Here is a 27,960-nt window from a genome sequence, read left to right on the forward strand (position 1 = left end):
ATTTAAAAAAAAAAAAATTCAGCAACTATCATACTTGAGGAATGATTCTAACCTACGTTGCTCAGGCTAGGATATGAGTATCTGACACAATATGTCTAGGTATCTGACTCACCTATTTTTTCAAATTTTTTGATACGGTGGGAGTTGTCAAAAAGGATCCAAAATTAGGATTATGAGTACATGGACATGTCATACAAAACTAGAACAAGATATACATCTAAAACCATTAAACCGGAAACAAATAGTTGGTATAAATAATGTGAGATACCACCTAGAGCAGTGGCTGATATGTTACTTAAAAATTCAACGAATAAATTCTGTCCATGGCTCAATGGGGTCAGGTATGGTTGGGCCAAGCCTTATGGTGTCCATGAGTAAAGGTTAACATGCTTATGTTGTGAGCAGCACGTTGCTCATAAAGTGGCCAGTCCTTACATAACTCAAGAGAGTTTGTCCAGCCAGTTTGAGATAGACAAGTGGCTTAGATGCAATGCAGACCAAGAGTCCAACTCTCATTACTGAACCCAAATTAATGAAACCTTAAACCACATGGCATATGATATGATATTTTATTTGACTCTCGATCTTGTAAAAAACCAAATCTTTCAGATGAAGCATATGATATCAGAAAGCTTCATTTGAATTGAACCACTTTTCCAGCTTTTCATCTATAAACTTCTACAAGAAACATCAAAAGTTAAGCTCATGCCGACCATAATTGAAGGACATCAAGGATTTGGACAACCAAGGCACACCTACTAGAACACCAATCAAAGCTGTCAATAAGCTCGGCAGAAAATTGCCATCGGAACCCTAATGGAGTCATAATTTGTCTCCCCAACAGTGTCAGCCATGTCTGACACAGATACCATATGCTTATCCACATATAGTTGTGTCAATACAACTACTAAGCCAAATATGTCAAGTCTGAGCATTATAGACTATGGAAAAATAATTGTAATCATGCCAATGTTTTATCCACTAATGAAAGGACACCAATAATGAAAGATTGTATGAGCTACAATATAGGAAAGTTGGACAGGAAGATGACACAGACAGAACTAGTAAACTTTAAAACCACTCAGCCAAATGGAACCATGGCCTTTAAAGAATCACTGAAAAGTATTATCATCTCAACTCTACTAAAACTAGTTTCTTTCAAATCTCCATTGCAGCTAAAAACTAGAAACAATAATCAGAAAAGAAAGAGACAATGAAACAGAAACTCAAATTCTTGTCCTAATAGGGAACTGAAAATGAAAGAAATATGTTCTTTACTCATGTGACAGAATATAAAAACTTCATTCTGGACAAGATAAGAGAATGGCAGAAAAATTATGAGGTCTAACATAGTAATATACCACTTGAGGTCATCTTATGCACTTGTTTGAGAAGTGATATGATGGCATGCATCATTAGCTGCAAATGCTTTTCACTCTTCATTAGCATGTAGAACCCCAAAACATGTACCAAGATTCACTCTCACCCAAAAATAATTCATTAAAAGAATTGTTTGAGCTCCCCCACCCCCACTGCCCCCCCCCCTTTTTTTTTTCCACAAAAGAAAATGTCAATCAGGAAGTTTTTGAAAACATCTAATAACTTGAAATCACCATCATGCAGTCCAAGCCATAAGTATCTATCTATATGCAATCCAAGCATCCCTAGAACAAAAGGAAACATATTTAGGGCCAAAAAAATCACCTTGAAGCTCACACCTTGCAAGATATTCTTTTCTCCAAATGACTTGTACACGTTTCGACATTCAATGAGAACATCAGAGTCGTTCTCATTCTTCACTTCCTTGCTCAAAGTCTCAGATTTAGATGATTCCTGAAAACATAACCATGCAAATCACCATGTTAAAACTTGAAAATTAAAAATAAGAAATAAAACTAAGAAATCTAAAATCAAGTTCTCAAGTTCTTAAGCTTCCATTTAGTTGTTGCATTTGCTATTTGCATTTTGCTTCCAAAAGAAGAAAGCACATTTGGATACTAGAGCAATAATATTTTAAATAATTAAACATTAAAACTGTAGTTTTTCTGGAGACCAAAATGCATATTTTCACTTGTATATAAAACAATTATGTTACAGGTGGTATAGCACATATTTATTCGTTCATTTATAATCACAAATCATTCGGCTTTTATTTATTTATTTTTTTTGAAGTAAAAGCTAAAAGAAATAAGCAAATAGAGCCTAAAAATCTCTAAAATGCAAAACATGTTGGATATTTACACAGTTCGATCGCAGAAAGCAAAAGTATGCATAAATTTGGATGTAAACAATTTGAAGGAAAAAAAGAAAAAAAAAAAGAAAAGAAAGTAATTGCACGATCAATGACATATGCAAAGACACTGTTAGCAATCAAACACAATCCACTCGGCTGAACTGCACAATTTTTCAAGTCAACCTAAAGAAATTTCCAAAAACATTCAATTAAATTCAAGAAAAAACTGTAAAACAACAGAAACAAAAAATAAAAAAAAAAGCAGAAACTAACAAATGGGGATAGCAGAAATATTTACAGTCAATTTGCTTCCAGAGAATCCATCACGCCCCAAGTTCCTAGGAGGTGCCATACAAGCACAAATAACATTTCTTTGCTCCTTCCTCTTCTTATTAAACCAACAACATTTGCTTCTTTTCGTACCCAAATCGCAATTTTTACTTGACGTCGCTGAAGTAAATAACCCCAACGAACTTGATAAAAAAACCGTACTCGTCATTGTTTTTAAAGGGCAACGGAACTGAAATTTTCAAAGAGAGTTTGAAAAGGAAATCTGGGTATTGAAAATCAGTGATTTTGGAGATGACGCAGATCGGTTCATTAACAAAAAAAAAAAACCATAGAAAAACGAATGAATTTGTGAATTTTGAAAGAAACCCAGATTAGTTAACTGAGTAAAAAAACTCCAAAGTTGTAGTAGGAATTGGGTTTGGAATAAAAGAGCCAAAAATTTAACCTATTCTTAATGAACAGAAGAGAAAGAGAGGAACCATGGGAAGGAAAAAGGTTCTTATACAATAAACGTGAAAAGTGTGCACCTTGGACCGGCGGTTGGTGGGAGCATGGCTATTCGTTTGTATTGCCGTGTGAATTTGGGTTCCTGTTTCAGTGTTGGAAGGTACCGAGGAATACAAATTGGATACCGACTTCTCAATTTGAACAATCAAGTAGTCTGATTTTTATTTTTTAAAACACTTAAATCTTTTAAGAGTGCATTTAGGTGAGAAATTTTCAAAATCTTGTATAATTTTGAAAAATTAAAGTATTTTAAAATACATTAATTTTTGATAAATATTTTGTAGAATGACATTTGAGTATTGGAATTTGATGCAATAAAAATAATTATTAAAAACAATTGATGTTAGTGATTAAAAAGGAAAAATATGCATACATTAGGTTTGTAAAAAATGTATAAATGTTTTTAATAATATAAAAAAATTAAAAATAATATATTTAAAAGTAAATTTTTTGTAGTTAGAATCAATTTTATTTGGAATTTGTATATGAGATTGCATAAAATGATTTATATATCATGATTTTTATAATGAGTTATACTCATTGTATGGTTAATTATGGGTTTGTTCTTGATTTTTTATTTTTCTTATTTGATTTCTAAATATAAATTCTTTGTGGTAAAAGAGGATGGAGATCTTACCCCACTGATATTTCATTTTGTTTGGTAAGTTATATGTTAATGCTAAAGTTATTCTTTCAATAAATTAGTACGAGGAGATTGTTTTATTAAAAAAAAAAATAGTTTTCCACTTTCGAAAGCTACTATAGTATATAGACTATGCACCCCTGCAGTAATTGACACTGTCTATACTTGATGGGCCGCTAGTTCTGCATATGGGCCGCCACTTCAAGCCCATTAAGTCACTCACAAACCAACCCAAAAGCCCAACGGATCGTTTGGAAATTAGGGTAACGCTGTTTCCTTTTTGTCACGTGCAGTAATTGTAGGAAATTTCATTCATGCAATGAAATTGAACGCGTAAACAACTACCAAAAAAGAGATCCCCATGGACTCTGCGCCACTATGACGCTCTTTGGTCTCTGTTTTCTCCTTCTCGTTTCCTTTCTTCGTATCAAAGAAACAAGCAAAAGAAAGCTTCAAACCCTTCTCCCACAACCCAACTGAGAAATCAGTCTTGAATTTTTTAGCCAATGTCAGAGTCTTCAATGGAGTGGGTTCGAGGGGAAACGATTGGACGTGGAAGTTTTGGCACTGTCAACTTGGTGGTACCTAAAAAAGGCACTCCAAAATCTTGTCCCGTAATGGCTGCCAAGTCTTGTGAAACGATCAACTCTACTTCTCTCAAGCACGAGAAGGAAGTGCTTGATCAGCTTGGTTTTTGCCCGCAAATCATTCGTTGTTTTGGCGAGGAATATACAGCTGAGAACGGTGGGGAATACAACCTGTTCTTGGAGTTTGCTGATAAAGGTTGCTTGGCTGATCAGGTTAAGAACAGCGGTGGAAACTTGATAGAAGCCGATGTTAGAAGATATGCAAGATCGATACTTAAAGGGCTACGCTTTGTTCATGCCCAAGGGTTTGCTCACTGTGATATTAAACTTCAAAATATTCTTTTATTCGGTAATGGGGATGTCAAGATAGCAGATTTTGGGTTGGCGAAGAGAAATTGGGAAGAAGAGGGCGAAGGACCTCATAGGAGGATAGAAATCAGGGGCACTCCTCTCAGTATCGCACCAGAGTCGGTTATGGAAAACGAGTATGATTCACCGGTGGATATCTGGGCACTTGGATGTGCTATTGTTGAGATGTTTACAGGGAAACCAGCCTGGAGTTTCAAACCAGGATCATGCGTGGCGGCTTTGTTGATGAAAATTGGTGTCAGTGACGAATTGCCTGTAGTTCCTGCGGAGTTATCCAAAGATGGAAAAGATTTTCTCAGGAAGTGCTTTGTTAAGGATCCAAACAACAGATGGACTGCTGAAATGCTCCTGGATCATCCATTTGTGGCTGCTGATGATGAGAATATTGCAATTATGAATCGATTTGAAGAAGAAGCATCAACATCTCCAAAATATTCTTCTGAAGAATTTACAATGTCACCAAGATGTCCTTTTGATTTTCCAGACTGGGTTTCAACTCAATCAACAGTTTCTTCTCAATCAAGTTTCCAAGAAAACTCAAGCCCCGTTACGTTGTTTCCAAGTTATGTTTCATCACCTTTGGATCGGATTCTTCAACTGGCTAGTGATCAGGCACCCAATTGGTCAGTTTCCGGAAGCTGGATCAACTCGAGGTAGAAGAAGAGAAAAGTAGTAGCAGTTTAATTGCCTTCATCAAATTGGTGATTATTATCATTGTAAATGCTTAGGAAAACATTTGCAGTTTTTATGTTTTGCTGATATTGGCTATTCAGTTGGCCACAGTGTACAGGCCATTCTTTATTTTAAATATCTTGAAATAAAAAAATTTCCAATTCCTTTCCCAAACAAATATTGAATCTTTGCATTTGCATAATATAAAGCCTCAGTTGTTAAGAATTTGTTGTGCAGCTTCAGTTCAAGTTCCAATTTCAATCAAATTGTACCTAATCATGAATCTTCTGCAGCGGTTGGTGTTCATCTGAGGTTGAGACATTATGCTCAAATTGCAACATTGACTCGAACCATCGAGCATAGATTAAATCTGAACTTAACTTCTTAGTTTCAAAAGTAATAATTATGTCTTCGAATGACTACTGGGGAGAAGGTTAGGAAGAGATGAATTTGCTAATCATTTGATGAATGTCATGGTTGGACATATTACAAGAGGTAGAAGTTGCCTATTTGGTTATGAGGAGGTTAGACACACGTAGCCTGGAACTTGTCCAGTGTTTAATTTGTTGAAGTGAAATTCTGCTATGTTGTTATTGTTCAATATGGTTTCTGTTTTTTAAGTATGTGAGTCATGTGACTTTGTAATTACAATATTTATCAAAGGTGTAAGTGGCTAAAGCTAGGTGAAGTAGCATCCTGTTTATGGGTTCTCCTGGTTAAGTACCGAGGTTGTTATTCAATGCTTGATCATGGTTTGATGTTATTGGTTGAAGACTTGAAGTAGCCGTTGAGTATGTTAGTTTGTGCAGGAGGTAATTATCTTTTTTACCTATTTGCAAGGGGGTTTAGAGCAGGAGCCATTACCTAAGGTTTTTGTAGCTTAAGTGTCATTCTTGGATCCTGTTAGGCTTAACTCTCTACAATGTTATTGGCTTCTGTTACGGCTTGCAGTGGTGACTTTGAGTGCATTGTGATGTGCATTCATGTGTACAATGTGTTGGAATAATTGAAGAAGATGGCAGAATGTGATTCATACAGTGAATCCAACATTTTTTAACATGGTTCTAATAGGAGGGTGCTGTAGCTCTTCTGGTGTTTGGTCTTTATTTTCATCTTTAGGTTATTTTTGTTTGAATTGGAAAGGCTTTTGCTCTGTAGTAAGCTGCTAGTTTTGCCAGTTCTGTAGTAACTTGCTGCTTGAGTATCAGTCAGACCAGCAACCTGGATGCAGCATTGGCTATTTGGGCTTACACCAAAAGTTCAACACATCAACGCAGGTAGACAGATTGATACTATCCAGAGGGCAAGCGGGCGCAGTACTTTGAGAGGTGACCAAAGTATACATGACAAGGTTGAGGGAAAGAAGAAACACAATCGATGCTGAAGCCTTTGATGAAGCCATTTCTATATCTTGAATTATTATAAAACCAAAGATTTTTAAATGCTTCGTCTATTGATTTCCTTTCCTTTGATTTCATGGGAAGAAAAAGTAAAAAAGAAAAAGTTTTACCAACTGTGAGCGGTTTAATTTGTGGATTAAAATACCTCCTATATAAACAAGATTTAAAAGTATTCTCCCTTAATATATTACATGAGTGTTGTTGATGATATATATGCTTGTAACCTTGTAAAGAGATATAAGTATAAATTTTAAGATATGTACATTCAATCTAAAATCATCAATCAATATCCATTTGAACTTATCATATTTATATTTATGTAAGCATATATCAAATTTAATCGATATTTGATATATGTTTTTATGTATTGAGATAATGATATGACAACACTTACTATATGTAATGTGAAAATTTTATAATTTAACAAATGTATCCTATCATGAACGAGATAGAAAGGAAGGTAATATATACTTGCTAAAATAATACTATTTTAAATTTTAAACTATTTAATTTAAAATCAATCAATAGTAGGTGAAGAGATCCACTATATTTAGCTTCTTAAAATACTCCAAATTTAGTCCTTAAAAATTTTTTCTAATCATCACTTTAATTTTGATTCTTAACTGCTAGGATAACGAATCTATTTTATGATATTAATTTCACATTTAAGAATAACTAATCTATTGTTTAGTTTGGGCAACACATGTAGGCGTAGCATACTTATTATAATGGGATAATAAAAGGGAGTAATGTTTATTTTGATATCATGTTAAATTTAAATACTGATATTCAATTAAAACTTTTACAAATAAAGTGATTTTTTTGGAAAAGTGGGTTTATTAATATAACATAGCCTGCATGTCATAACAATAGCATAACAACATCAAATCAAGCTATCCAGAAAGAAGTACAATTACAAAAGGATTCCACCACTCAAACAAATAATGGTGACTTTTATTTATATTTGCATGCCTGAGACCCAATCTAAATAGAAGAGAGATTATTTTACCACCAATTTAACAAATACTTTAATTTGGTATGGAATGACAAATTTTTCTGTGAAGACAAATAGAAAAAAACAAATAGAAGGCATATTGCCTCTCCCTCGGGACCCTCTTCATTATTTTTTTTATTATTATTTGTCTAATAACTCCATCATCAAGAAATTTAGCTCGAATTTTTTTTTTGCTGGGGTCAAACTAAGCTATATATAAAATGCTTTGTAATTCTTTTTTTCAATTTATAAATTGAAGAAGTTATTTGAAACTTTTACATTTATATATTCAGTGTTAATAATGTATTATAACTTCAATACTGACACTTAATAAGGATCATATACATATATATATATATATATATAGGTAAATTGACCCATCTCCAAATTGGCTACTAACACTCTCGTCTCATGTTTTTTGCTTCCATCTTTTTTTTTATAAATTTTTGACATTATAAATCATGATAAATCAATAATTCATATTTTTTTAAAAAAAATTTAATATAAAATACACTAAAATAAAAGTTTGTTCTTGTCAAACTTCATGAAAGTTAGATACTTAGGAACCAAAAAAAAAAAAGGAAACGGAGAGAGTATGCATATTAAAACAATTAAATGACTAATTGTAATTAAACATACAAAAGGATATGACTAAATATATATAATATAACAAATCATTACACATAAAATTATAGAAGTAGTTTTAGCCTTTAAAACAAATTAAAAGAATATAATAAAAAAAAGGATATAAATGTTCAAATATAAAATCAACACACAGCTAATCAAATTATTAAATGAGCTTCTTTCATAAAAAAAAAGAAAGAAGATAAAGCTACACAAATGAGATCCTCGTCTCTTTTCCACCAACTTTTTATATAAATACCTTAGATACTTTTGATTGTTATATTTCAGATATGAAGTCAAATATAAGTTTTTCTTTGATTTACTCATTGATGAAATTAGTACGGACCTATCAAGGAAATTCTTCCTCCAACATTTGATCAATTATACCAAGTTTTTTATTTTAAATTTTAATTTGAACCAGATTGAGACAAAATACATAACACAATAAACTTTTCTCAAAATTATGTATTTTTTGAATTATATTTTGGAAATATGCATATGATACTAAATAACCAAGCAAATGTTCAAATGATACGAAATTTAAAAACAAATCAGTCAAAAATAATATAATCGAAGCAAAACGTAATATATTTAAAACAAATTGCATGGCACAAATGTACATGTTAAATGCGGTGGGAACTCCTTTTACGTAGCTGACAATATGATTGCATGTCCCATGTAATTGAAAAGCCGGATAAAGTCAAAATTATGTAATTACTATAATTTAACTGTGATGTTGCAAATCAGTGGTTGGAAAGCTTCACCAAATAAGCCTGGGTTTACAAAGAAATTTCCCTCCATTTGCCCTAAAAGGCTGAAACGCCAAACCAACAGAATTTTGAATCTCATATTTTTGGCTTTCCTTTTCAAATGTCCACTCAATTCTCCCTCTTTTTCTCCGAGAACTCTAAGGGAAAACAACTAACATTTTTTTTTTTTGCTTCTTTCCAAAAGCATGGGTCCTCATGATCTCTTCTTGTTTTCCCTGGCTGCAAAAGCGCCTCCTCCTGTGAGGGGTCCTTCAATCTTTTGAAGGTCCCCTCAGTTCCTGTGTGCAAACTTTTGCCTGTCCACTTCACCAATATTCTTCATCTTTTGTCTGTTTCCGAAGCCATTTTTTTTTTCTGGTTCCTCTCCTTCAAAAATGAATTGCTTCCCATGTTTCTCATCACAAAGAAGCAAGAAGGAAACCGGTAAAAAGGAGCACGACTCTCCCCATGACGCCCTTGTTCAATCAAGAGTACCTGGTATGCCCTGTGCTTTGTTGCTTATTTTCCCAACTAATAGCCTAATTAATATGTTTATTCACTTCATTCCTTATTGGAGGAAACAAGGAACTCGGGGCAACCTTGCTTGGTTATTAGGTTAGGTATGCATCAAGTGAGATTTTTCACTATGAATTGCAATTTGAGATCTAATTTGTAGCTTTCATTGTCATGCATAACGGATATATAATTAAATCACAATGGAACAAGGATTTTTTATTATTATTTTGGAAAAAGGAGATTCTAATCCGATTCATTGGATATAGAGCTTCATACGTATATTATTGGAGTAAATGCTCTGATGTTCATAGGACATTTTGTTAGTTATTTTATTATAATTAAGAAACAAAAACATGATACAGAAAATATGGAGGCGTCCAACCAAGTTGAAAGTGGAAACATTCCCGTTCAAACATTCAATTTTCGAGAGCTAGCCGCCGCAACCAGGAATTTCCGTCAAGAATGTTTGTTGGGTGAAGGTGGTTTCGGAAGAGTTTACAGGGGGACTCTTCAGGCAACCGGGCAGGTGCTCTTTACTGCCAACACTTTTACCCTATCTTTGTTTCTTTCTTTTTAATTTATAAATGGACCTTAAGCTTCGGTAATGAATTATGATCCTTTAGCCTTCAATGGAAACAGGTGGTTGCCGTTAAACAACTTGACAGGAATGCAATGCAAGGAAGCAATGAGTTCCTTGTTGAGGTTGCAAAACTGAGTCTCTTGCGCCATCCAAATCTGGTCAATCTCATTGGATACTGTGCTGATGGAGATCAGAGGCTTTTGGTGTATGAATTCATGCCAGGGGGTTGTGTTGAAAGTCATCTACTTGGTACGAACGTTTCCTTTTGCCCTTTTTTGCTTTTTCTCTGTTCATTTTCATTAAACTTATTTTCAAATTATTTGCTTAAAAATTCACATCTTGGTCAGTATCTGAAGAGGAAGACAAATTTTAATATTTGTATAGTGTAATTGCAGATATAAAACCTGGAAAAAAGCCATTAGATTGGATAACCAGAATGAAAATAGCGTATGGGGCAGCTCAAGGTCTAGAGTATTTGCATGATAAGGCCAATCCTCCTGTTATTTATCGTGATCTCAAGTCCTCAAACGTTTTGTTAGATGAAGAATTCAATCCAAAACTCTCTGATATTGGACTGGCCAAGCTTGGCCCTTCCGCAGACAAGATGCCTATGCAGTCAAGGGTGATGGGAACTTATGGTTACAGTGCTCCGGAGTATTCAAGATCAGGTAAGCTCACGACTACTGCTGACGTATACAGTTTTGGAGTTGTTCTACTAGAGCTAATCACTGGAAGAAGAGCCATTGACACTACCAAACCTGTCGACGAGCAAAACTTAGTTGCCTGGGTAAGTAGCGTTTTTTGTGGTAGAAACGAAATGATAGATTTCCAATCTTTTATAGCATTAATTTAGGAAAAGAATTTAATAATATTAAACACTTGGTATCATTCTATGCTTGCAACAGGCACAACCAATATTCAGGGAACCGAAAAAGTTTCCAGATATGGCAGATCCTTTACTTAAGAAGCAATTTCCTGAAAGGGGTTTGAATCAAGCTGTTGCAATAGCAGCCATGTGTCTGCAGGATGAACCTGCGGCCCGTCCTTTGATGAGTGATGTGGTGACAGCCTTAAGTTTTCTTTCCATGGCCACAGAAGAGAATAGTATTCCTCCCACTCTTCCTCCTTCTATCTCTTCTAAGTTGCATTGCATCTCATCTAAGCTGCAATTCTTGGAGCATAGTGATACTAGGAAGCTGAAGGAACAACACAACTCTGTTCATAATGCTGATACGGATAGTGAATCAGAACATGATCACAATGATGAGGACCGCAATTCAAAAGAGGGAAGTGTTTCTTCTAGCCGCAGTAGCAGTGTGCATACACCAGAAAAAAGTGCTTTGACTATTGATCATAGCAGAAGATCCAGTGATGGAAGTGCTTCTTCCAGAAAAGAAAGCAGCAGAAGTTCAAAAGAGGGAGGTGCTTCTTTGAGCCAAAAGAGTAGTGCGAAATCACTGTTTTCTTTAGGCCATGCTTCTTCCAAAGAAACTAGCAGGGATGCACATGATAAAAGTGATTCTTTGAGCCAAAAGAGCAGCAATAATTCACTATTTTCGTCAAGCCACAAGTACAGCAAGGAATCCCAGGATGCGAGTTTTTCTCCCAGTCACGAAGATAGCAGGAAATCACCATTCTCATCAAGCCACAAAAGCAGCAGGAAGTCACTGGAAAATGATGAATATTTAAGCAGCAGTAGCAGCAGTGACTCAGTTGATGAAAGTCTCTCTTCAAGTCGTGAGAGAAGCAGCAGGAAATTGCTTGATAAAAGTAATTATGCAAGTCAAAAAAGCGGCATGAAACCACAGGATGAAAATGTTTCTTTAGGCCACAATAGCAGCAGGAAATCAACTAACGGAAGTGTTTCTGTGAGTGACAAGAGCAGCTTGAAATCACAGGATGAAAATGATTCTTTAGACCATAATAGTAGCAGGAAATTAATTGATGGAAGTGTTTCTCTGAGTCGGAAAAGTAGCCGGAAATCCAAGGACGGAAATGTTTCTTTACGCCGTAATAGCAGCAGAAAATCGCCTGAAGGGAATGCTTCTTTGAGTCGCAAGAGCAGCAGGAGATCACAGGAAGAAAGTGTTTCCTTACACCATAATAGCAGCAAGAATTCAGCTGATGCAAGTGTTTCTTTAAGTCGGAAGAGCAGTAGGAAATCACAGCATGGAAACGTTTCTTTACACCATAATAGCACCAAGGGCTCACATGATGAGAGCAATTCCTCGGGGTCCAGCAGAAAGAGCCGAAGGCGATCTACGAAGGTAAATGATTCACTGAGCTGCAGCAGCAGTGGAGGATCACAGGATGGAAGCGAAATAGACCTGGACAACGCCTATTCACGTCCAGTAACCTTCACAAAGGCTAAGACAACCGTTTATTTTTGAGCAAAACACACTGGTAGGGAGTCAAATGGGAACATTTTGGTCGAGAGAGAAGCCATTTCTGCCACCCAGAAACTGAAGTGACTTTGTCTTCTCTTTAATGTTTTTGTCTATGTCTGAGTTACAAAAACTTGTTATCTTCATTATTCAATTAAATGTGCAGCAAACTAATTCATAAGCCTTGCCAGTTTTTGCGCTCAGAAATTAGACAACTTGGTTAGGTGTTGGCATGCTGAGATTGTATTTCCCATCCTACAGATTATATTTTAATAAACCAACAATTAAATTTACAAATGCAAGTTCAGAAATCTGAAATGCCTGATAGAGAAAGCCTCCGGGAGGTGTGCCTATAAAAAGCCCATCTTTGCTTGCCAAATTGCCTAAGGTAAACTCAAGCCCATTTTGACAAGATTGAGATTGGGTCCCAAACCCAATTAAAATGAACCATAGAAAAGATATGTAAAATGGCTCCTGTGTGTTTTATCTTCTCCAGCCTTTGCCTCTCCCCTCCACTCTTTTTCCACACCACCACCCCAGCAACTCTCTTCTCAGGTTCTTTGCTACGTCTCTGCTCAGCTTTTAATGTTTGTGCTTCACTTAATCCTCAGACAAATGCATGTACTTCTTTACTATTACCTTCTTGTTGCTTTTTCTTGTGTTAGTTTTACAAGATCATTGTCCGAGTCTGAGAACTGGGTACTATGGAATTTGTAGTTTTGTGCTTGTGTAATTTTATTTTTCTGAACTTTGGTCTGCTTGCTTAGGGTATGGATGAAAAATATTATATTATATCATATGATTTTGTGGGTTAAAACTTGAAAGTTGCTTCAATGTATTCATTTATGTTAGCTATTTGCCGATAGAATGTCCTTTTGTATTTTACTAACAGTCTATCAGACTGGACATTCCGGCCCTTAAAATTTTACCTGCTGTTGTTTTGGTTAGTGGCAAGGTTCGGTTTTTTGTGGGGAGGTTGCAAAATTTGAAGATAGCTGGTTAAGAATGCCAGGGAGCTCTGAAATTGCAAACAAAATCATGTTAAGGCTGGTTGACTTAAAATGAATGAACCCGATTTCTTTTTTTTTTTAATGCTATAAATAGATTAAAAATTTTTTTTATGGGGCCATGAAGGCAAACTTGTGGCATGCTTTATATTTATCTTTCCAGTTGGTTTCGCTTTATAATCAGAATTCTAGATTGCTGTATCGAGCAGAACTTCAATGAAAGAAAACTGGGTGAGAAATTTGATTCCTATTGAGATACCTTGTAATTTTGTTTTTCTTATTTACATCTTTAGTACCGTGTTATTTTGGAGCTAGAATTTCATTTTGAGATGTGTTCTATGAATTGGTTTCTTGAATGGAAAGCTGATTATGTACTGTTGAAGCAAAAGATGTTGAAGCAAAGCTGATTAACTGTCTTGTGAATATGTAACCTGTTCTTCCTTTTTGCTTTTCGTTCTTTTGGCTCCTTAGTATGACTCTAGTTTCAGCCTCTATGTTGTCTCAGTCCATCGATTTTCCTCTCTAAAACAGTTAGTGTAGTTTTTTAAAAAGGTCAATTTTTTTTTCAAACATTTTAAACTGAATTAGCGAAACCGACCATTTGCCCACCCCTATATACAGCCTCTAACAATTTTCTTAATGTTCTTATTATCACTTTAGGTTTGTTTCCAGGAGCAGAAACGATATAACAAACAAGGATTAAGAGGAAGAGGAAGATATGATGGTTGCAACCTTATTGTCTCCATCCAATTCAACTCTAATCCGTGGTGTCCTTATAAAAGAAAATTCATCATGTCCCCGAATATTTTTGGGCATTAGAGAAAGGATTCTGAATCAACATGCCACAAGATGCTTTCATATTTATGGAAACAAAAGGTTATCTCGTAGGTTTCTTGTGTTTGCTGCAACTGAAGGTTCTGCAAAGTCCAGCAAGTCTGAAGAAACTGTTCCATCTTGGGCTAGACCTGATTCCGATGAGCCCCCTCCTTGGGCTCAAGATGAAGGGAAGGAGTACACAGTGCAGCAGAGTTTTGAGATTCCCTTCTATGTTTACTTACTTGCCTCAGCAGTAACTGCCATTGCTGCAGTATGCTTCCTCTTCTTAATCTATAATGGTTTGACACCCACAAAAATGAGATGTCTAAACTTTTTCCTCTTCATCCTGCAGATAGGTTCTATTTTTGAGTATGCCAACCAAAGGCCTGTTTTCGGAGTTGTAAACTCAGACAGCATTTTCTATGCGCCCTTGCTTGGTTTCTTTGCATTTACTGGCATCCCCACTTCTGTGAGTTTTGCTACTTTATTTTTCTATTCTCTGGTATTGAGATCAATATTTTGAATGAGGGAATATCATCTCTAATTCTTTCCCTGTGGAGTCTAGTTCTTGAAATCTAAAAAACATATAATTGATACCACAAGTATAACTTTGCTTTATGGGGAACTTAACAATTATTTGTAGTTTGAGGAATTGCAATTCATTTTGGCATCCCTTGACTTTAGTTGCTGAAAGCTCCCAGGAAACTCTAAACAATGAAGAAAGGTGATTTTAGAAAAGTTACAAGTCTCAGACTACCACATGTTTATCTTTAACTGTGTTGGATTTAATATTGTAAACTGTTCTAAATCCAATCCGTTATTTTTTGTGATCTAATGTAATAAGGTCCTATTTATTATCAACTTTGGCTCCTACCAATAATTTTGATTGATTTGGAAGAATGAAGGTTTCGATGCTATGTAACTAAAAAAAGAGTTTTGTCAACAAATTTAAACATATGTTGATATTATAACCTAATAGTCCTTTTATTTGGTGACAAGCAACCCCATTTTCAAAGTGGTTGATAGAGTACTTATGAAACATTAGCTTGAAATTATTACCTCAATCTAATGCATTGTTCTGCTAATCTGACTTTGAATATACAGGCATTTCTTTGGTTAAAATCTGTTCAAGCTGCTAACAAGGAAGCTGAGGAACAAGATAGGAGGGATGGTTATCTGTAAAGTCAAATTTCATAAGTTGCCAACTGTAATTATTCATCATGTAGAATTATTCTCTGGAAATTGAGCACCTTTCCTTAATTAGTTAAAGGTATGGCTATTCATTTTAGTCCTGCTTCTCTGAGGTGAATAAAGCTCGTGATCCTTATTACAGAATGCCCATCGATTTACTTCTACTTACAACTTTGAACTGACTAAATACCAGCATTGGACATAGGTCATATTGCCTTGTCCATCCTGTTTCTCTTATGACCAAATTGTTAGCGAGGTAGCGGTTTGAATAATTTTCAGGTCTCAGCCGATGAAGTGTGAGTGTTAACGGTGATATGGGAGATGTTAATTCTCATCCACTGAGGTGGCAGCTGCCACCGTGTGGCTTCAAGCTGAACGCGGATGTGCTCTAGCAAGGGACAGCTCTGTTGCGAGAGTGGCTGCTGTTCTAAGAGACTTTAGTGGGATCAAGTGATAGATACTCTTGCAAGGAAGCTGGTTCCTTTACACTCTCTCAACTCTAAAGATTATGGCAAAGAGAAAAAGGTAATGATTTTTGCTCTGAATATTGGTATTTCTGCATTTCATTAAAATCACCTCAGCAAAAGAGAATCTCAGTGAAGTGAGCTCGTGTGTCCACACTAAAAGCTCTTGCACTAATTAGATCAAGGGTATTCTGTCACCTATTCAAGTGTATTTATCCTTTACGGTCTTTACAACCATCAAATCAAGGGTTATGTTTGTTTATATTCTTACATAATTTATTTTTTAAGTATATAATTATAAATAAATTATGTAATTAGAATTATTATACAATACTATTATTTAGTTAGATTATAATATCTCATTAAAGTTATATTATAATACTATAACTATAATACTATATTTTAGAGTTATCTTAAAATAGATAATTTAAATTTTTTTATAGTTTATATAATTTTATATTATATAAAAAATTTTCCTCCTTCTAACAACATATATTTAAATAAAAAATTAAATATGCAATTCAACCATTGACCCTACAATCGAGCCATTGATACTTTCTGATTCGATTTTGATAATTATGCTTGGTGACCTTTGCTAATCAATGTTATTATAAACTAGAAGTCCTTGTTAATCATAGTATATATACATATATTTTTGTTTTGATTATTTAATCTTAATTCTTATGCATGAATTAAATTTATAAAATTATTAATTGACTAAATTGAGTTACGAATGGAAAGAAAAGCACGAAGAAAGAACCCGTGAGTGCAAAAGCAATCAATTTGTTTTATAATATGTTTATATAAATCATTTAACTAAATATAAATAAAATATCATTTAAACAACGATATTCGGTATTAATAATTGAATCAAATTGTTTAGTAAAAATAATTTCATTTTTAAGACTATGTTTTAAATAAAGATTTTATTTCACAGTTACGTTGTTAATGTTAAAAGAATTTGACCACATAAAAATTAACATATTTTTTTACACCACAAATATTAATATAAATTAAATTATAAATATCATTCAGTTCAAAATCAATTATATATATATATATCCATTAAAAAAAAAGAAAAATCCACTCCACGCGAATCGAGCCCCACTTTGTTTATAAATGATCGAAGTACCGATCTGTTTTATGGGGATTGAAAGTGCAGAGTTTGTGCGAATACAAGTAGACTGGATGAAAAGACCACGTTGATGACTCGGAATGGCATGGCTTTAATTGCAAAAGTTCTTCTTTTCACACCAGTTTTTGAATATGAAACAAAGTTTGGGATTTCAGAGTTGACAACAATATTTTTGACCTCCCTTTATTGTATTAAACTATAGTTTAATCTACTACTAATAACACTAATAATAGATAGTAGAAGCGGTAGTAGGAATTTTTAATGATTATGATTTTCATTACAGATTATTATTGTTTGTTGTTATGTATTAATTTAAATTAAAAAAATAAAAAAATGGCTTACTCCTTTTTTAGAAATAAATTGGATTTTTATGGATGCACTATAATTGTTGTCGTTTAAATAAGATAAATAAAAATAGAAAAATAATTAAAAATGGTAGTAGGCATCTATCTATCTTTTTGTGTGGCCGATTCTGATGTGCTGAATCTTAGACCTCACCGTGGCAAAGCCGCTTTTCGGGATACCCATTTCCTGGCCGATTGCCACGCCATTGGAATGCATCCCAAAGACTTAACCGCTAAGATTTCCCCCTTCACTCACATATTTATAAATAAGTTTGCCAACGACCGTTCTTTCACTTGAACCAAACAGTTTCTCCTACCCCCTTCTTTTCTTTTTTGCTTCTTCTTTGTTCTGTTCTAGAAATTTGTAATCGATTCTCATGAAATCCGAGGTTTCTGAGATTGAAGGAGGAGGAATAGGAGGGCCGTCCTTGCCTTCACTACTGCTCGACCTTAATGCTCTCCCGCAAGATTGCATCGCCGCCGTCCTTTCCTTCACCACTCCTTGCGATGCCTGCAGATTGTCGGCGGTTTCCACCACCTTTAAATCGGCTGCCGAGTCCGACGCCGTCTGGGAAAGCTTCTTACCGTCTGATTATAGGGCTATAATTCCCTCATCGCTAGCTTCCAAGAAAGCGCTTTATCTCAGCCTTTGTGATAATCCTATCCTTATCGAAGGGGGCCGAAAGGTAATTGAACGCACCCTCTCTTCCTAAGTTTTGTTTGAAAATTCCATAGCAATTTTTGGATATGATAAATAATGAGGCAATTATCAAAAAGGTGAGGAGCTTAAGAAATTGTCAATCATCTTTTTGGTCTTATCAAGAAACTCTAACATGCTTGCTTAATCTTTTTTATGTTCTTTGCAAATGCTTTGTGCTTCTCTCCCTGAATTAGATTTTCTTGAATCTAATCTATCCGACGAGCTCTAGACTTTTTAATAGACGTTATCAATTAGCAAAAATGATTAATGTTGCTTGTTCTGTAATAGGGAATTCTCAAAAGTCAAAACGTTTTGTTCAGTTTGGTAGTGATCAGAGTGTGGTCTTTCTTCCATTGGATTTCTTGCGTGTAACTTAGGTTTTAACAATGCTAATCTTCATGAAACAGAGCTTCTCATTGGAAAGAGGGAGCGGCAAGAAATGTTACATGCTATCTGCCAGGGACCTCTCCATTGTATGGGGTGACACTCCAACTTATTGGAGATGGATTTCTATACCTGAGTCCAGGTCTCTCTCTCTGTCTCTCCCCTCGCCCCTGCCCTTCTGGTTGGGTTTTCGCCGTTATTTCTTATACTTTCATCATTACCATCTAAGTTTATAAGACTTAACTAAGAATTGTGAATCTTAGATTGTTATAGTTATATTGGACAGCATGGAATAGGTGAAAAGAATTAATGGATGAAAGTTCTACATCTCGCCCCTACTTCCTTCGTCCATCACCTCTCTTTTTCACAATTTATTTTCTATTGTTGTTAACATGTAAACATTTCATGTAAAAAACAGGTTTGAAGAGGTAGCAGAGCTTCTTAGTGTTTGTTGGCTTGAAATCCGTGGGAGGATCAGTATCTCCATGCTTTCACCCATGACGCACTATAAGGCTTATCTTGTGTTCAAGGCAACAACTGCTGGAGCTTATGGGTTTGACCTCCAATCTGTGGAAGTTGGTGTTGGACTTGTTGGCACTGAAGGTCAGAAGAGAGCTGTCTATTTGGATACAGAAAGACGCCGAGGACGTCGTTACCCGATTGCCCCAAGGGGAATTGGGCTATTTACAAGAAGCCGTCTCTTTGGGTTGCAAGCATCTGTACCTACTACTGCAAGTGATGATCAGTACCCGAAGGCGAGAGTAGATGGGTGGTTGGAGATTGAGCTGGGTGAGTTCTTCAACGAGGGATGCATTGATGAGGAATTGGAAATGAGTGTTTTGGAGATTGAGGGTGGTCACTGGAAGGGTGGCCTCGTTATCCAGGGAATTGAGATCAGGCCTAATCTATGTGGAGGGTCAGAAAACAATGCCCTTGTTCCCTCGGATTTGTGCTTGAATGCAGGTATCTTGAGTCGACCGGACCCTAAAAAACAAGATTTTTCTGCTTCGCTCCCTTGATCACTTCGAAAATTGAATCAGATGCCTTAATTTCGGGCAGTGATGAGTACGTATAAGGCCGCTTTCAAACATGTCAATTGTATTCCCGATGACCGCTTCTTTCAGCATTTTACCCCTCAGTGCTTCTGTTAAGCATTGTGGTGACGAGGCAATTTACCTCTTTCAGAAAGTTTATGCTCAAAACTTGTTTTCTTTTTGGATGATGTATTTCGTATGAAGAAAATGGAAAAGTGTGTTTAATCTTTGGATCCTCATGACTTCCACATGGTAATACTGATGAGAGTATGAGAGCTGCTTATGACGCTTGGTTCGATTGCTTCTTTTACTAGTATTTGCGTTTCTTTAAGCAAAAGCCGAAAGAAATGCTTTGGCTGCAAAAAATACGAAGATATAAAATGAAAGTTTTTGGCTTAATATGTAAACAAATCTTTTAATTATTTAGTAAAATTTAAATAAATTTTTATTTTTTTATTTAATTAAGTTTATATATATTTATATTTTAAATTAAATAAGTTTTTATAATAACATATAAATGAATGTTATTTGTCATTTTGTATTAAATATAGTTGATATGATATATTAAAATATTATAATTGAAAAAATAAAAAATTTATTCTTACAAGATTGAGATTGTAGAATATCAATATTTCACAATATTCGTAAAAGAAGTTGCTTGGCTTATGATGTAATAAAGTTATTTTGTTTACACTATATATATATAAAATAAAAATAATAATATAACATGTTAGATATAACACAGTAATATAATCACATAAAAAAATTACACCATAATGTCACATGATGTTTTAACTGATGAAAATTTATTAATTTAAAATAAAAAATATAAAAATTTATTAGTATTTAATAAAAAAATAAAATATTTTAAATTTTTTTAAATAGTTTTGAAAAATTTTTAAATATTATATCAGATTTTTTTATTTTGATATTAAAAATTAACATTTTTCATATATATGAAACTATTATGCTTTAATTGGTATTATCTTTAAGTTATTAACTTATTTATAAGTTTTAACACAATATTAACTTACTTTTAAGCAAACATAATAAATTTTTTATGAAGAACTATACATAAAAATGAGGATTTAAACTCAATTATCTTAAACAACTTATTCATTATTGAACCAGATATTTATGTCAATCAAATGTTATATTTGTTTACTGTTATACTTGTTCAGAATATCTTAGAAAAAAAAAAGACAATGGCAATGATGCTTAATTGAGCAGCTCCATTAAAAGCTTTGCACTTAAAATCGATACAAACTCGTAAAATATAAAAGACAAAATCGATTAAAATCGAAAAAAGAATAGAAAAATCCAAAAAAATGTTACAAACAAAAAATACCCAAGGAAAGAGAAATATCGTCAACTCAAAAAAGACAAACCAAATCTGATAATCACACAAATGGCAGAGAAAGAGCATTAGAGAAAAGAGAACAATCAAAAAAAAAAAAATGAAAAGAGAACTCTCCTCAAAACGAAAGGCAAGTTTGAAAAAACTTGTTACGTTCAAAAAGTTAATAAATCGACACATAAATAAATAAATTAATATAAAATTAGACAAAAATTCAATTTCTGAAGTAGAAATGTATATTTTAAAATTTCTTCCTTGTAATAGAAATGATGTGTCATCAACCAAAATGTTCAATTGTTGTCAATGGCAAGAAAAAGATTAAAATCTTGAGGTTTTAAGTTTAAATTTTATCATATGTAAATTTGATTTAATTTTATACTAGATTTGTTTAATTATATATTGATTTGATAGTTAATTTATTATTTTATTAAATTTCATATAATATTATATAATGTTTTATTATGATTGAAATTGTTTATGTAAATAAAATTTTATAAAAAAATTAATTGTTGAAAATTCATAGAAAGTTTTATAAAAGCCGTAAATCATTGATTACCACTTTTACGGTCAAAAAGGCTTAGTTAGGAATTAAGATGTTAGGTTGAGTCGGTCGGCTACCAAATCCGAAATCTAAATTTGGCGCCCTTTAATAGACATCCTACGTGGCTTTCTATACACGTGTCTTCCTCTCTTTCTTTTGCCCTTTTTCGTCGAACGTCTCTCCATTTTCCTTCCGTTTTCCTGTCTCAGAAATTACAAAAGCAAAAGAAACCAACCACGCTATTAAATTCTATATAAATTCCGATTCTTTTCCCATTGCCAACGCCCTTTTTCCTCTCAGAATATTGCCACGCCCTTCGCTCCTCTTTTTCTTCTAGGGTTCCTCTGGAGTCTACTTCTTCTTCTTCTTCTCTGTAACGAAATGGCAGAGTTGCCGGAGACGAGTCGTCGGAATTCTACGTCACTTCCGGCGATATCTCCATTGAGATTTCCGGCGATGATTCCAATGCCGCTAATTCTTCAGGTTTCTTGCATTACTCTTTTTTTTTCGCTTTCTTTTTATGTTTCTTGGATTTATTTTATGGACTTAATTGATAAAAGCTTTTTTGGGGGGGGGGGGGGGTGGAGAGGAATTTACGAGAACTTCTTTATAACTGTTTGCTTTATGCTAGTGCTTAAACTTTTTTGCTCAAAGTTAAATTATTTTTACCTTTTGGTGGTTTTTTCTTTTTTTGGATTTATATTTAGGTTGTTCAACTGATGTGCCTGTTGATTTCGATATCGAAATTGTAGGCGATGACGATAATGGCTCAGAAGCTTCAGGTTTGATTATTGTTATTATTTGTTTACTTTGATTATTTGATTACTAATGGACATAATGTATGAAAGGGAATTCCGTTAGTATTTTGAAAATTGTAAAAATTAGAAATGTACATATTTCCTGAATAGCTTTTTTGTTGCAAATGAGCCGTAATGGAACTTACTAGAATACAAATGAGCCGTAATAGAACTTACTAGAATACATGTACAAGTAGATAGTGTTATGAGTATAACTGGCTAAAGAGGCCCTTTCAGAGGAAAAAATTAGTAAACTAGCCTGTAACTAGAGGAAATCAAACCTAAAGTTGGAGCAAAGCCAAGGACCTAAGTTCTCTGGGGCTTCTGCCTTACCATTAAGATAAAGCCTCATAAGCACAGAAATTGAAATTCTGATCTACCAAGGTTGCCTTAAAAGTTTTGATTTATTTCTTTCTCTAACCAAAATATTCATTTAAAACTGTTTTGGGTCTGCATATATCTGGAATGTAGTATGAATGTAAAACAAAAGGTTCTTTCTGTTTCTTGCTTTGCTAACCAGTTATATATTGCAGGAAGTCCTTTGTTTGCATGTGAGCCTAAGATGAAATGTCCCTCTACTTTTCATTTTTATAAATCCTACCGTTGTTACGTTAGGATGTATGACTGAATTATAAAATCTTTTTAGTGTATAAACTGAATCTATCATCCTCTGGAAAATCTGTCTCGAGGTTTGCTTATCTACAAAAATGAAGTGAAATTAGAAAAACAGGTGTGGCTATAAGCCCAGGTGACCTATTCAGGTATAAGCTTTGTGTAATTGGTGCCAATGGATTTAATAGTATTTGGGGTTTTTAGGAGTGAGTTAGATGGTAACTGGTAAGAGTTTGTTTAGGGATTATAATATCATACTGTAGGGTACAAAACCTAAAATAAGTTGGGAAGTAAGTGTAGAAGAAAGAGATTTGGGCTTCGGTGCTAAGTCCCAAGGACTTTTCTTCATCCCTAGAGAGCATACTAGCTGCTCAAATTTCCATAAACTTGTCCTCTATTATAGTCAAGTGATTATTATAAGGACTCCAACAAAGGCTTATGACAAATGTGTATCCATAAATTAAATAAAGCCCTAATATGTAACGAGAAATTAAACTAAGATCCTGACCCTCTAAAGCTGCAATCTCCAACAAATTAAGATCCTAAACCAGTCTGACAATGCCATAATTCTATATATACTTGATAACCAATCTTGACTCTTCTTATCTCCTTGTGTGTCTCAGCTTGATACTAAATGATGACTTCAATGATTACTACTGTATTTACTACAGAATTGCTGGGAAGACACTTAATGGTACCTGTCAGTATGTGATTACAAGAAAGTTTCAAGAGATGCTATTACATGTAACATGTGCATATCATTCCAAAAATTTGAAGGTTACTTGTGTTTGTGGATGGAGCTGCATTCTAGGATTTTCTCCTCCTCTATTCTTTCTGACCAATTCACCATCACATTAATTTTTTTTTTTCATAAATGCATTGGCATGTGGGACTTATTTATTTTAATGAATGTAATTAGTCATACTATTATTATTGCTCTAAAATCTGCTCTACCCAGGGCTTACTAACATGAGTTTGGCTGGACAAAACATGCGTGGCAAAGCATCTACTTCTGCAATGGATTCAGGTTCTAATCAGCAACCAAATTCTCGGAAAGAAAGACAAAGTAGCAAATTAGCTTTATATATAGCCAAATTTTTGGATGAAAAAGTTCCTTTAAGAAAGAGGGTATGATATTTAACCTCTGGTTACAGTTTTCATTTCTTTGTTTGTTTTATTACCATGCACAGGAAGTTAAAGGGATGTAGGATCTGTCTTCTGGATTAAACTAGTTTTAAGTTCTGGGATATGATTTAATTACAGCTGAGACATAAATATAAATTTTGTGAAGTGACTTCTTCTATGTTATGAGCATCAATGTGTTGTAATTCATATTAATACTGGAAGCATGATTACTTCAAACTTTACTTTTGCACCTACATACATATTAGATGGGCAGTTGTCATGCAGGACTTTAATAAGAATATAATGGTAGATGACAAACAAGATCAGTAGATTTATTATCATTATTGAGTTCCAAGCTGTTATATTTCTTTTTGGTATTTGGTGTGAAAACCTAGTTCATTCCCATTTTTCTTTGTCTTGCTATAGTCTGACTGATTGTACATTGGTTATTTCTTTAATCAAAAGCTCTTTTTTGGGATTCCCCAAGTATAGTATTAACATTTTATATTAATTTTTGCTTGCTATTCCATCATTTTTGCTCTTGTGAATGGGATTTTAAACTTGATTTTTAAATATTAACGCAGATCAAATTTTTAAACCAAGTCGCTAATGTGAAACATGATGGAACGGTACAATTTGATGTTCCAGTAGATATGAAACCACCTACCCTTGATTTTGGAAGTGGTGTAGTTTACAATCATGCTCCAGATAAAGAGCATTACACAGAAGGTATTCCAGAAATACCTCCTCCACTGCAAATAGTAATGCTTATTGTGGGAACACGAGGAGATGTACAACCATTTGTTGCCATTGGAAAACGTTTACAGGTTATATCTGTATCCTCATCTTAACAACAGCCTTTTAGAAGTATGTATACAGTCTGCAGGTTTTGGTATCTTTTCCTTAAAGCCTGGAATTAGGTTGTGCTCTTGAGTTTTTATTTTCAATGTTGGTCGCATGACTAAATATGGCATTGTGGCTATCTTCATGCAGATTACGTGCTGAAATATAACGGTTGGGAAGTTGTACCTGTCATGAATGCCATGCATAACATTTGTGCCTTGATGTATTTATAGTTAATCATTCTATTTTTGTTGTAAACATTGTTATCATAGTGCTATCCATCTATCCATATGTACAGACACATTTCTATGAGTTAATTATATTGTTTCCTTATATTTAGGGTTCCCCGCCATTACTTTCTGTCTTTTACTTTCCAATACACCCATCATCACCATTCACATGTGTAGGACCTGTGGTTTGGTGCATTTCGCTTTATCGCCCTTTTTCTTTTAAATGACACTTGGCCTTATCTTTCGATATTTGCCATTGAGGCTGATTCTATTTTACTTTTATTTTCAACTTCCATTCACCTATTTTTGGTCCCGTCAGCTGCATGTTACAAAAGTCTTCAATTCTTTTATTTTGCTGCTTGTAGTAATTGAAAAGTTCTTAAACCTACTGCCTAGAATGCATGGTCAAGGACTGAAGCAGGACAAATTGAAGAAATTTGTCTACATAGTTGTGTGCTGAGTTAAAGACAGACTTTAGACAGGTGCAGACTTAACTCTTTGATATTAGATTTTTTATTTGTAAATGGGCCAAGTTTGAGGATGTAAGCATGGATGGAGATGAGAAGATTGGTCGGTAGAATTCTGAGACAGAACCAATGGGATTTAGGCTTTGCTTAGCATGCACTGTTGAGAGCAATGGCTGTTATTTGGCTTGGAATGTTAAGGTAGCCAAGCACCAATGTGATAATGGAGCACAAGTTTTTTAACTAAGACAGCATGGTGTCTGGAATAGTGTGGAGAGGAAGATGGCAAAAAGTAGTTAAAGGAAAAAAGATGCCACTAGAAACACTAAATTGACAAAATTAGAAAAGCAGCTCTATGTGCTAATTCTAATTTAAAACATGTTTAATGTGAACCAATAATTCCTTTAATTTCATAATAATGGTTGCTATGTGACCCTTAGACATCAGAGTGAACATGATGAAAACCTGAATGGCTAACATTGATGCTATAAAGAAAAGGGTAATCAAATTTTTTCTTCTATGGTTTCACGCAGGATACGTAGAACCAATGTTGGTACATGGAGAATAGTCCATAAACAGTTGATGGTCAACTTGTGTTGATGTCAGTTTATTTATATTATGAAAAAACTTTTTAGTATGCATGGTTCAAAGAAAGTGTTACCTAATGATTATGATGGTTGTCTGCTGGTTTATAGTTGTTTAATGTAGATTATCCCTTTTCTTTGGACAGATTTTCTTTCAAAGATAGCCTCCAATATTTTGAGTTGATGGAGGTCAAATTTTGCTTGCAGGCAGATGGCCATAGGGTTAGATTGGCAACTCACTCAAATTTTAAAGATTTTGTTTTAGATGCTGGGTTAGAGTTTTTCCCCTTAGGGGGAGATCCAAAAGTTCTTGCTGGCTGTAAGTGTCTAAATCTTATCTTTATAATATTTTCAAACTTCCCTATTTGTTTTTGAGGGTGAGGATCTTTTATCTGATTATTCTTTTGTGTAGTTGCTCTTGAAATATATATGGTCAAGATAGGGGGCTGTTTGAGGTCGACTCATTTTTTTGTTTCTTTGGTTATTTGTAGAATTGTATGCTTTCTCAACAAATATATCAAAAAGAAAAAAATTCCAATAAAATACATTTTCAAAGGGCATTTTTGTAGATTCTATAAGCAATTGACAGCTCTTGGTGTGAGAAAATGGAAACTGCGAAAGGCCTCCTTTCACGGTTTTCTCTTATGTAAAATTTAATGTTTAAGTTGAGAACAGACCTGACCTTTTTTTCATTTAATCTTTATCCAGTTTCTGTGATCTTGCATAAAGGTGTCATGTAGCCATATATTTGGTGGATTTAGGCCTTCTTTTTTCATTCATCAAGTGATTACTAAATATTACTTTAAAGCACTACAAAGATGTTTTCTAAGACATTGGCTTGAGTCTAATTAGTTAGGCATCATATGAAATAGAAATTTTCATTTTTAAAATGTGAACTGATCCCTGAGTTTTCTGCAGATATGGTCAAGAATAAAGGCTTTTTGCCTTCAGTTCCTTCAGAAATTCCTGTTCAGAGGCAACAAATAAGGGAAATAATATTCTCTCTACTTCCTGCATGTGAGGCCAATGATCTTGATAATAATGTCAAATTTGATGTGGATGCGATAATTGCCAATCCCCCAGCTTATGGTTAGGTCTTAGTACCTCATTTTTATTATTAAGCAGTGTGTTTTTGTCCAATGACAATTGAGCATTTTAAGTAGAAAGGGTCTTTCTGGTATTGCTTTCACCCTCTTACATGGTTAACATTACTGCAATATTTAACCTAATGAAACATAGCTGTCCATTTTTATGTTCTGCATATTCAATGTTCTTTATTTAAATCATGCTGGTATTCTGATGAATGAAACTTATGGACATCTATCTTTTTCTCTTCTCTCTCTCTTGCGTCTAATGTAGATAAATACTTGTTCAGGACATACACATGTTGCAGAGGCACTAAAAGTACCACTTCATATATTCTTCACGATGCCATGGACGTAAGTCTTGGTTGGTTGCAATTATTTGATGTTAAAAAAAGTCTTCTGAATTAGCAGGTTTTGAATTGTGCACACACCATTGATATTGACATCACTCATCTTGTATGAAGGCAATCAACTTTGTGTTGTCTTTTTGTGACAATGCAATCATTCCCTGGACTGATATAATCTCTTTATATATATGTGTGTGTGTGTGTGTGTGTTGAGAATGATTTAACTGTGTCAATGACATTTGTCACCTTTCTATCAGGCCTACTAGTGAATTTCCCCATCCTTTGTCACGTGTTAAACAACAAGTTGGTTACAGGGTGAGTGTGCTTTTCACTTCCTTCAGTTAAGGTTTA

General features: G+C 34.2%; 5 protein-coding genes and 1 pseudogene across 7 annotated transcripts in view; 5 read left to right on the top strand and 1 right to left on the bottom strand.

Moving 5' to 3' along the window:
- Nucleotides 1–3,045, bottom strand: part of LOC110414839 (protein TRIGALACTOSYLDIACYLGLYCEROL 3, chloroplastic-like) — a 7,805-nt gene extending 4,760 nt beyond the window's left edge. For both annotated transcript variants that reach the window (XM_021426252.2, XM_021426251.2), the window contains exons 1-2: nt 2,532–3,045; nt 1,705–1,833 (exon numbers count right to left, since the gene is read on the bottom strand). In XM_021426252.2, coding sequence (XP_021281927.1) covers nt 1,705–1,833; nt 2,532–2,732 — 330 coding nt within the window. In that variant the 5' untranslated portion in view covers nt 2,733–3,045. The remainder of the gene's footprint in view (nt 1–1,704; nt 1,834–2,531) is intronic.
- Nucleotides 3,046–4,195: 1,150 nt separating this feature from the next.
- On the top strand, nt 4,196–5,297 carry LOC110415827 (mitogen-activated protein kinase kinase kinase 20 pseudogene; annotated as a pseudogene).
- A 4,004-nt stretch (nt 5,298–9,301) lies between these two features.
- Nucleotides 9,302–12,818, top strand: LOC110415165 (uncharacterized). The gene is made up of 5 exons (XM_021426725.2): nt 9,302–9,567; nt 9,948–10,111; nt 10,225–10,414; nt 10,561–10,952; nt 11,071–12,818. The coding sequence occupies exons 1-5, from the start codon at nt 9,465–9,467 to the stop codon at nt 12,553–12,555; spliced, it is 2,334 nt and encodes a 777-aa protein (XP_021282400.1). The 5' UTR covers nt 9,302–9,464; the 3' UTR covers nt 12,556–12,818.
- Nucleotides 12,819–13,029: 211 nt separating this feature from the next.
- LOC110415481 (uncharacterized) lies at nt 13,030–16,271 on the top strand. 2 transcript variants are annotated; one of them, XM_021427148.2, is made up of 4 exons: nt 13,030–13,104; nt 14,217–14,643; nt 14,725–14,841; nt 15,477–16,271. In XM_021427148.2, the coding sequence occupies exons 2-4, from the start codon at nt 14,275–14,277 to the stop codon at nt 15,552–15,554; spliced, it is 564 nt and encodes a 187-aa protein (XP_021282823.1). In that variant the 5' UTR covers nt 13,030–13,104; nt 14,217–14,274; the 3' UTR covers nt 15,555–16,271. The 2 variants fall into 2 exon arrangements, with proteins under 2 accessions (XP_021282823.1, XP_021282824.1); XM_021427149.2 differs by having other exon boundaries at nt 13,053–13,166.
- A 1,324-nt stretch (nt 16,272–17,595) lies between these two features.
- LOC110415063 (putative F-box protein PP2-B12) lies at nt 17,596–19,989 on the top strand. Its single transcript, XM_021426543.2, has 3 exons — nt 17,596–18,192; nt 18,614–18,732; nt 19,009–19,989. The coding sequence occupies exons 1-3, from the start codon at nt 17,884–17,886 to the stop codon at nt 19,607–19,609; spliced, it is 1,029 nt and encodes a 342-aa protein (XP_021282218.1). The 5' UTR covers nt 17,596–17,883; the 3' UTR covers nt 19,610–19,989.
- Nucleotides 19,990–21,710: 1,721 nt separating this feature from the next.
- LOC110414589 (sterol 3-beta-glucosyltransferase UGT80A2-like) overlaps nt 21,711–27,960 on the top strand; it is a 13,078-nt gene continuing 6,828 nt past the window's right edge. The window contains 9 exon segments of the mRNA XM_021425836.2: nt 21,711–21,937; nt 21,940–22,005; nt 22,230–22,304; nt 23,890–24,059; nt 24,641–24,883; nt 26,385–26,496; nt 27,096–27,266; nt 27,553–27,616; nt 27,867–27,924. Of these exon segments, the coding sequence (XP_021281511.1) occupies nt 21,904–21,937; nt 21,940–22,005; nt 22,230–22,304; nt 23,890–24,059; nt 24,641–24,883; nt 26,385–26,496; nt 27,096–27,266; nt 27,553–27,616; nt 27,867–27,924 (993 nt within the window). The 5' untranslated portion in view covers nt 21,711–21,903.

Source organism: Theobroma umbraticum, unplaced genomic scaffold (assembly GCF_002168275.2).
Source record: "Theobroma umbraticum cultivar Fairchild unplaced genomic scaffold, ASM216827v3 scaffold_147.0, whole genome shotgun sequence".
Lineage (NCBI taxonomy): Eukaryota > Viridiplantae > Streptophyta > Magnoliopsida > Malvales > Malvaceae > Theobroma > Theobroma umbraticum.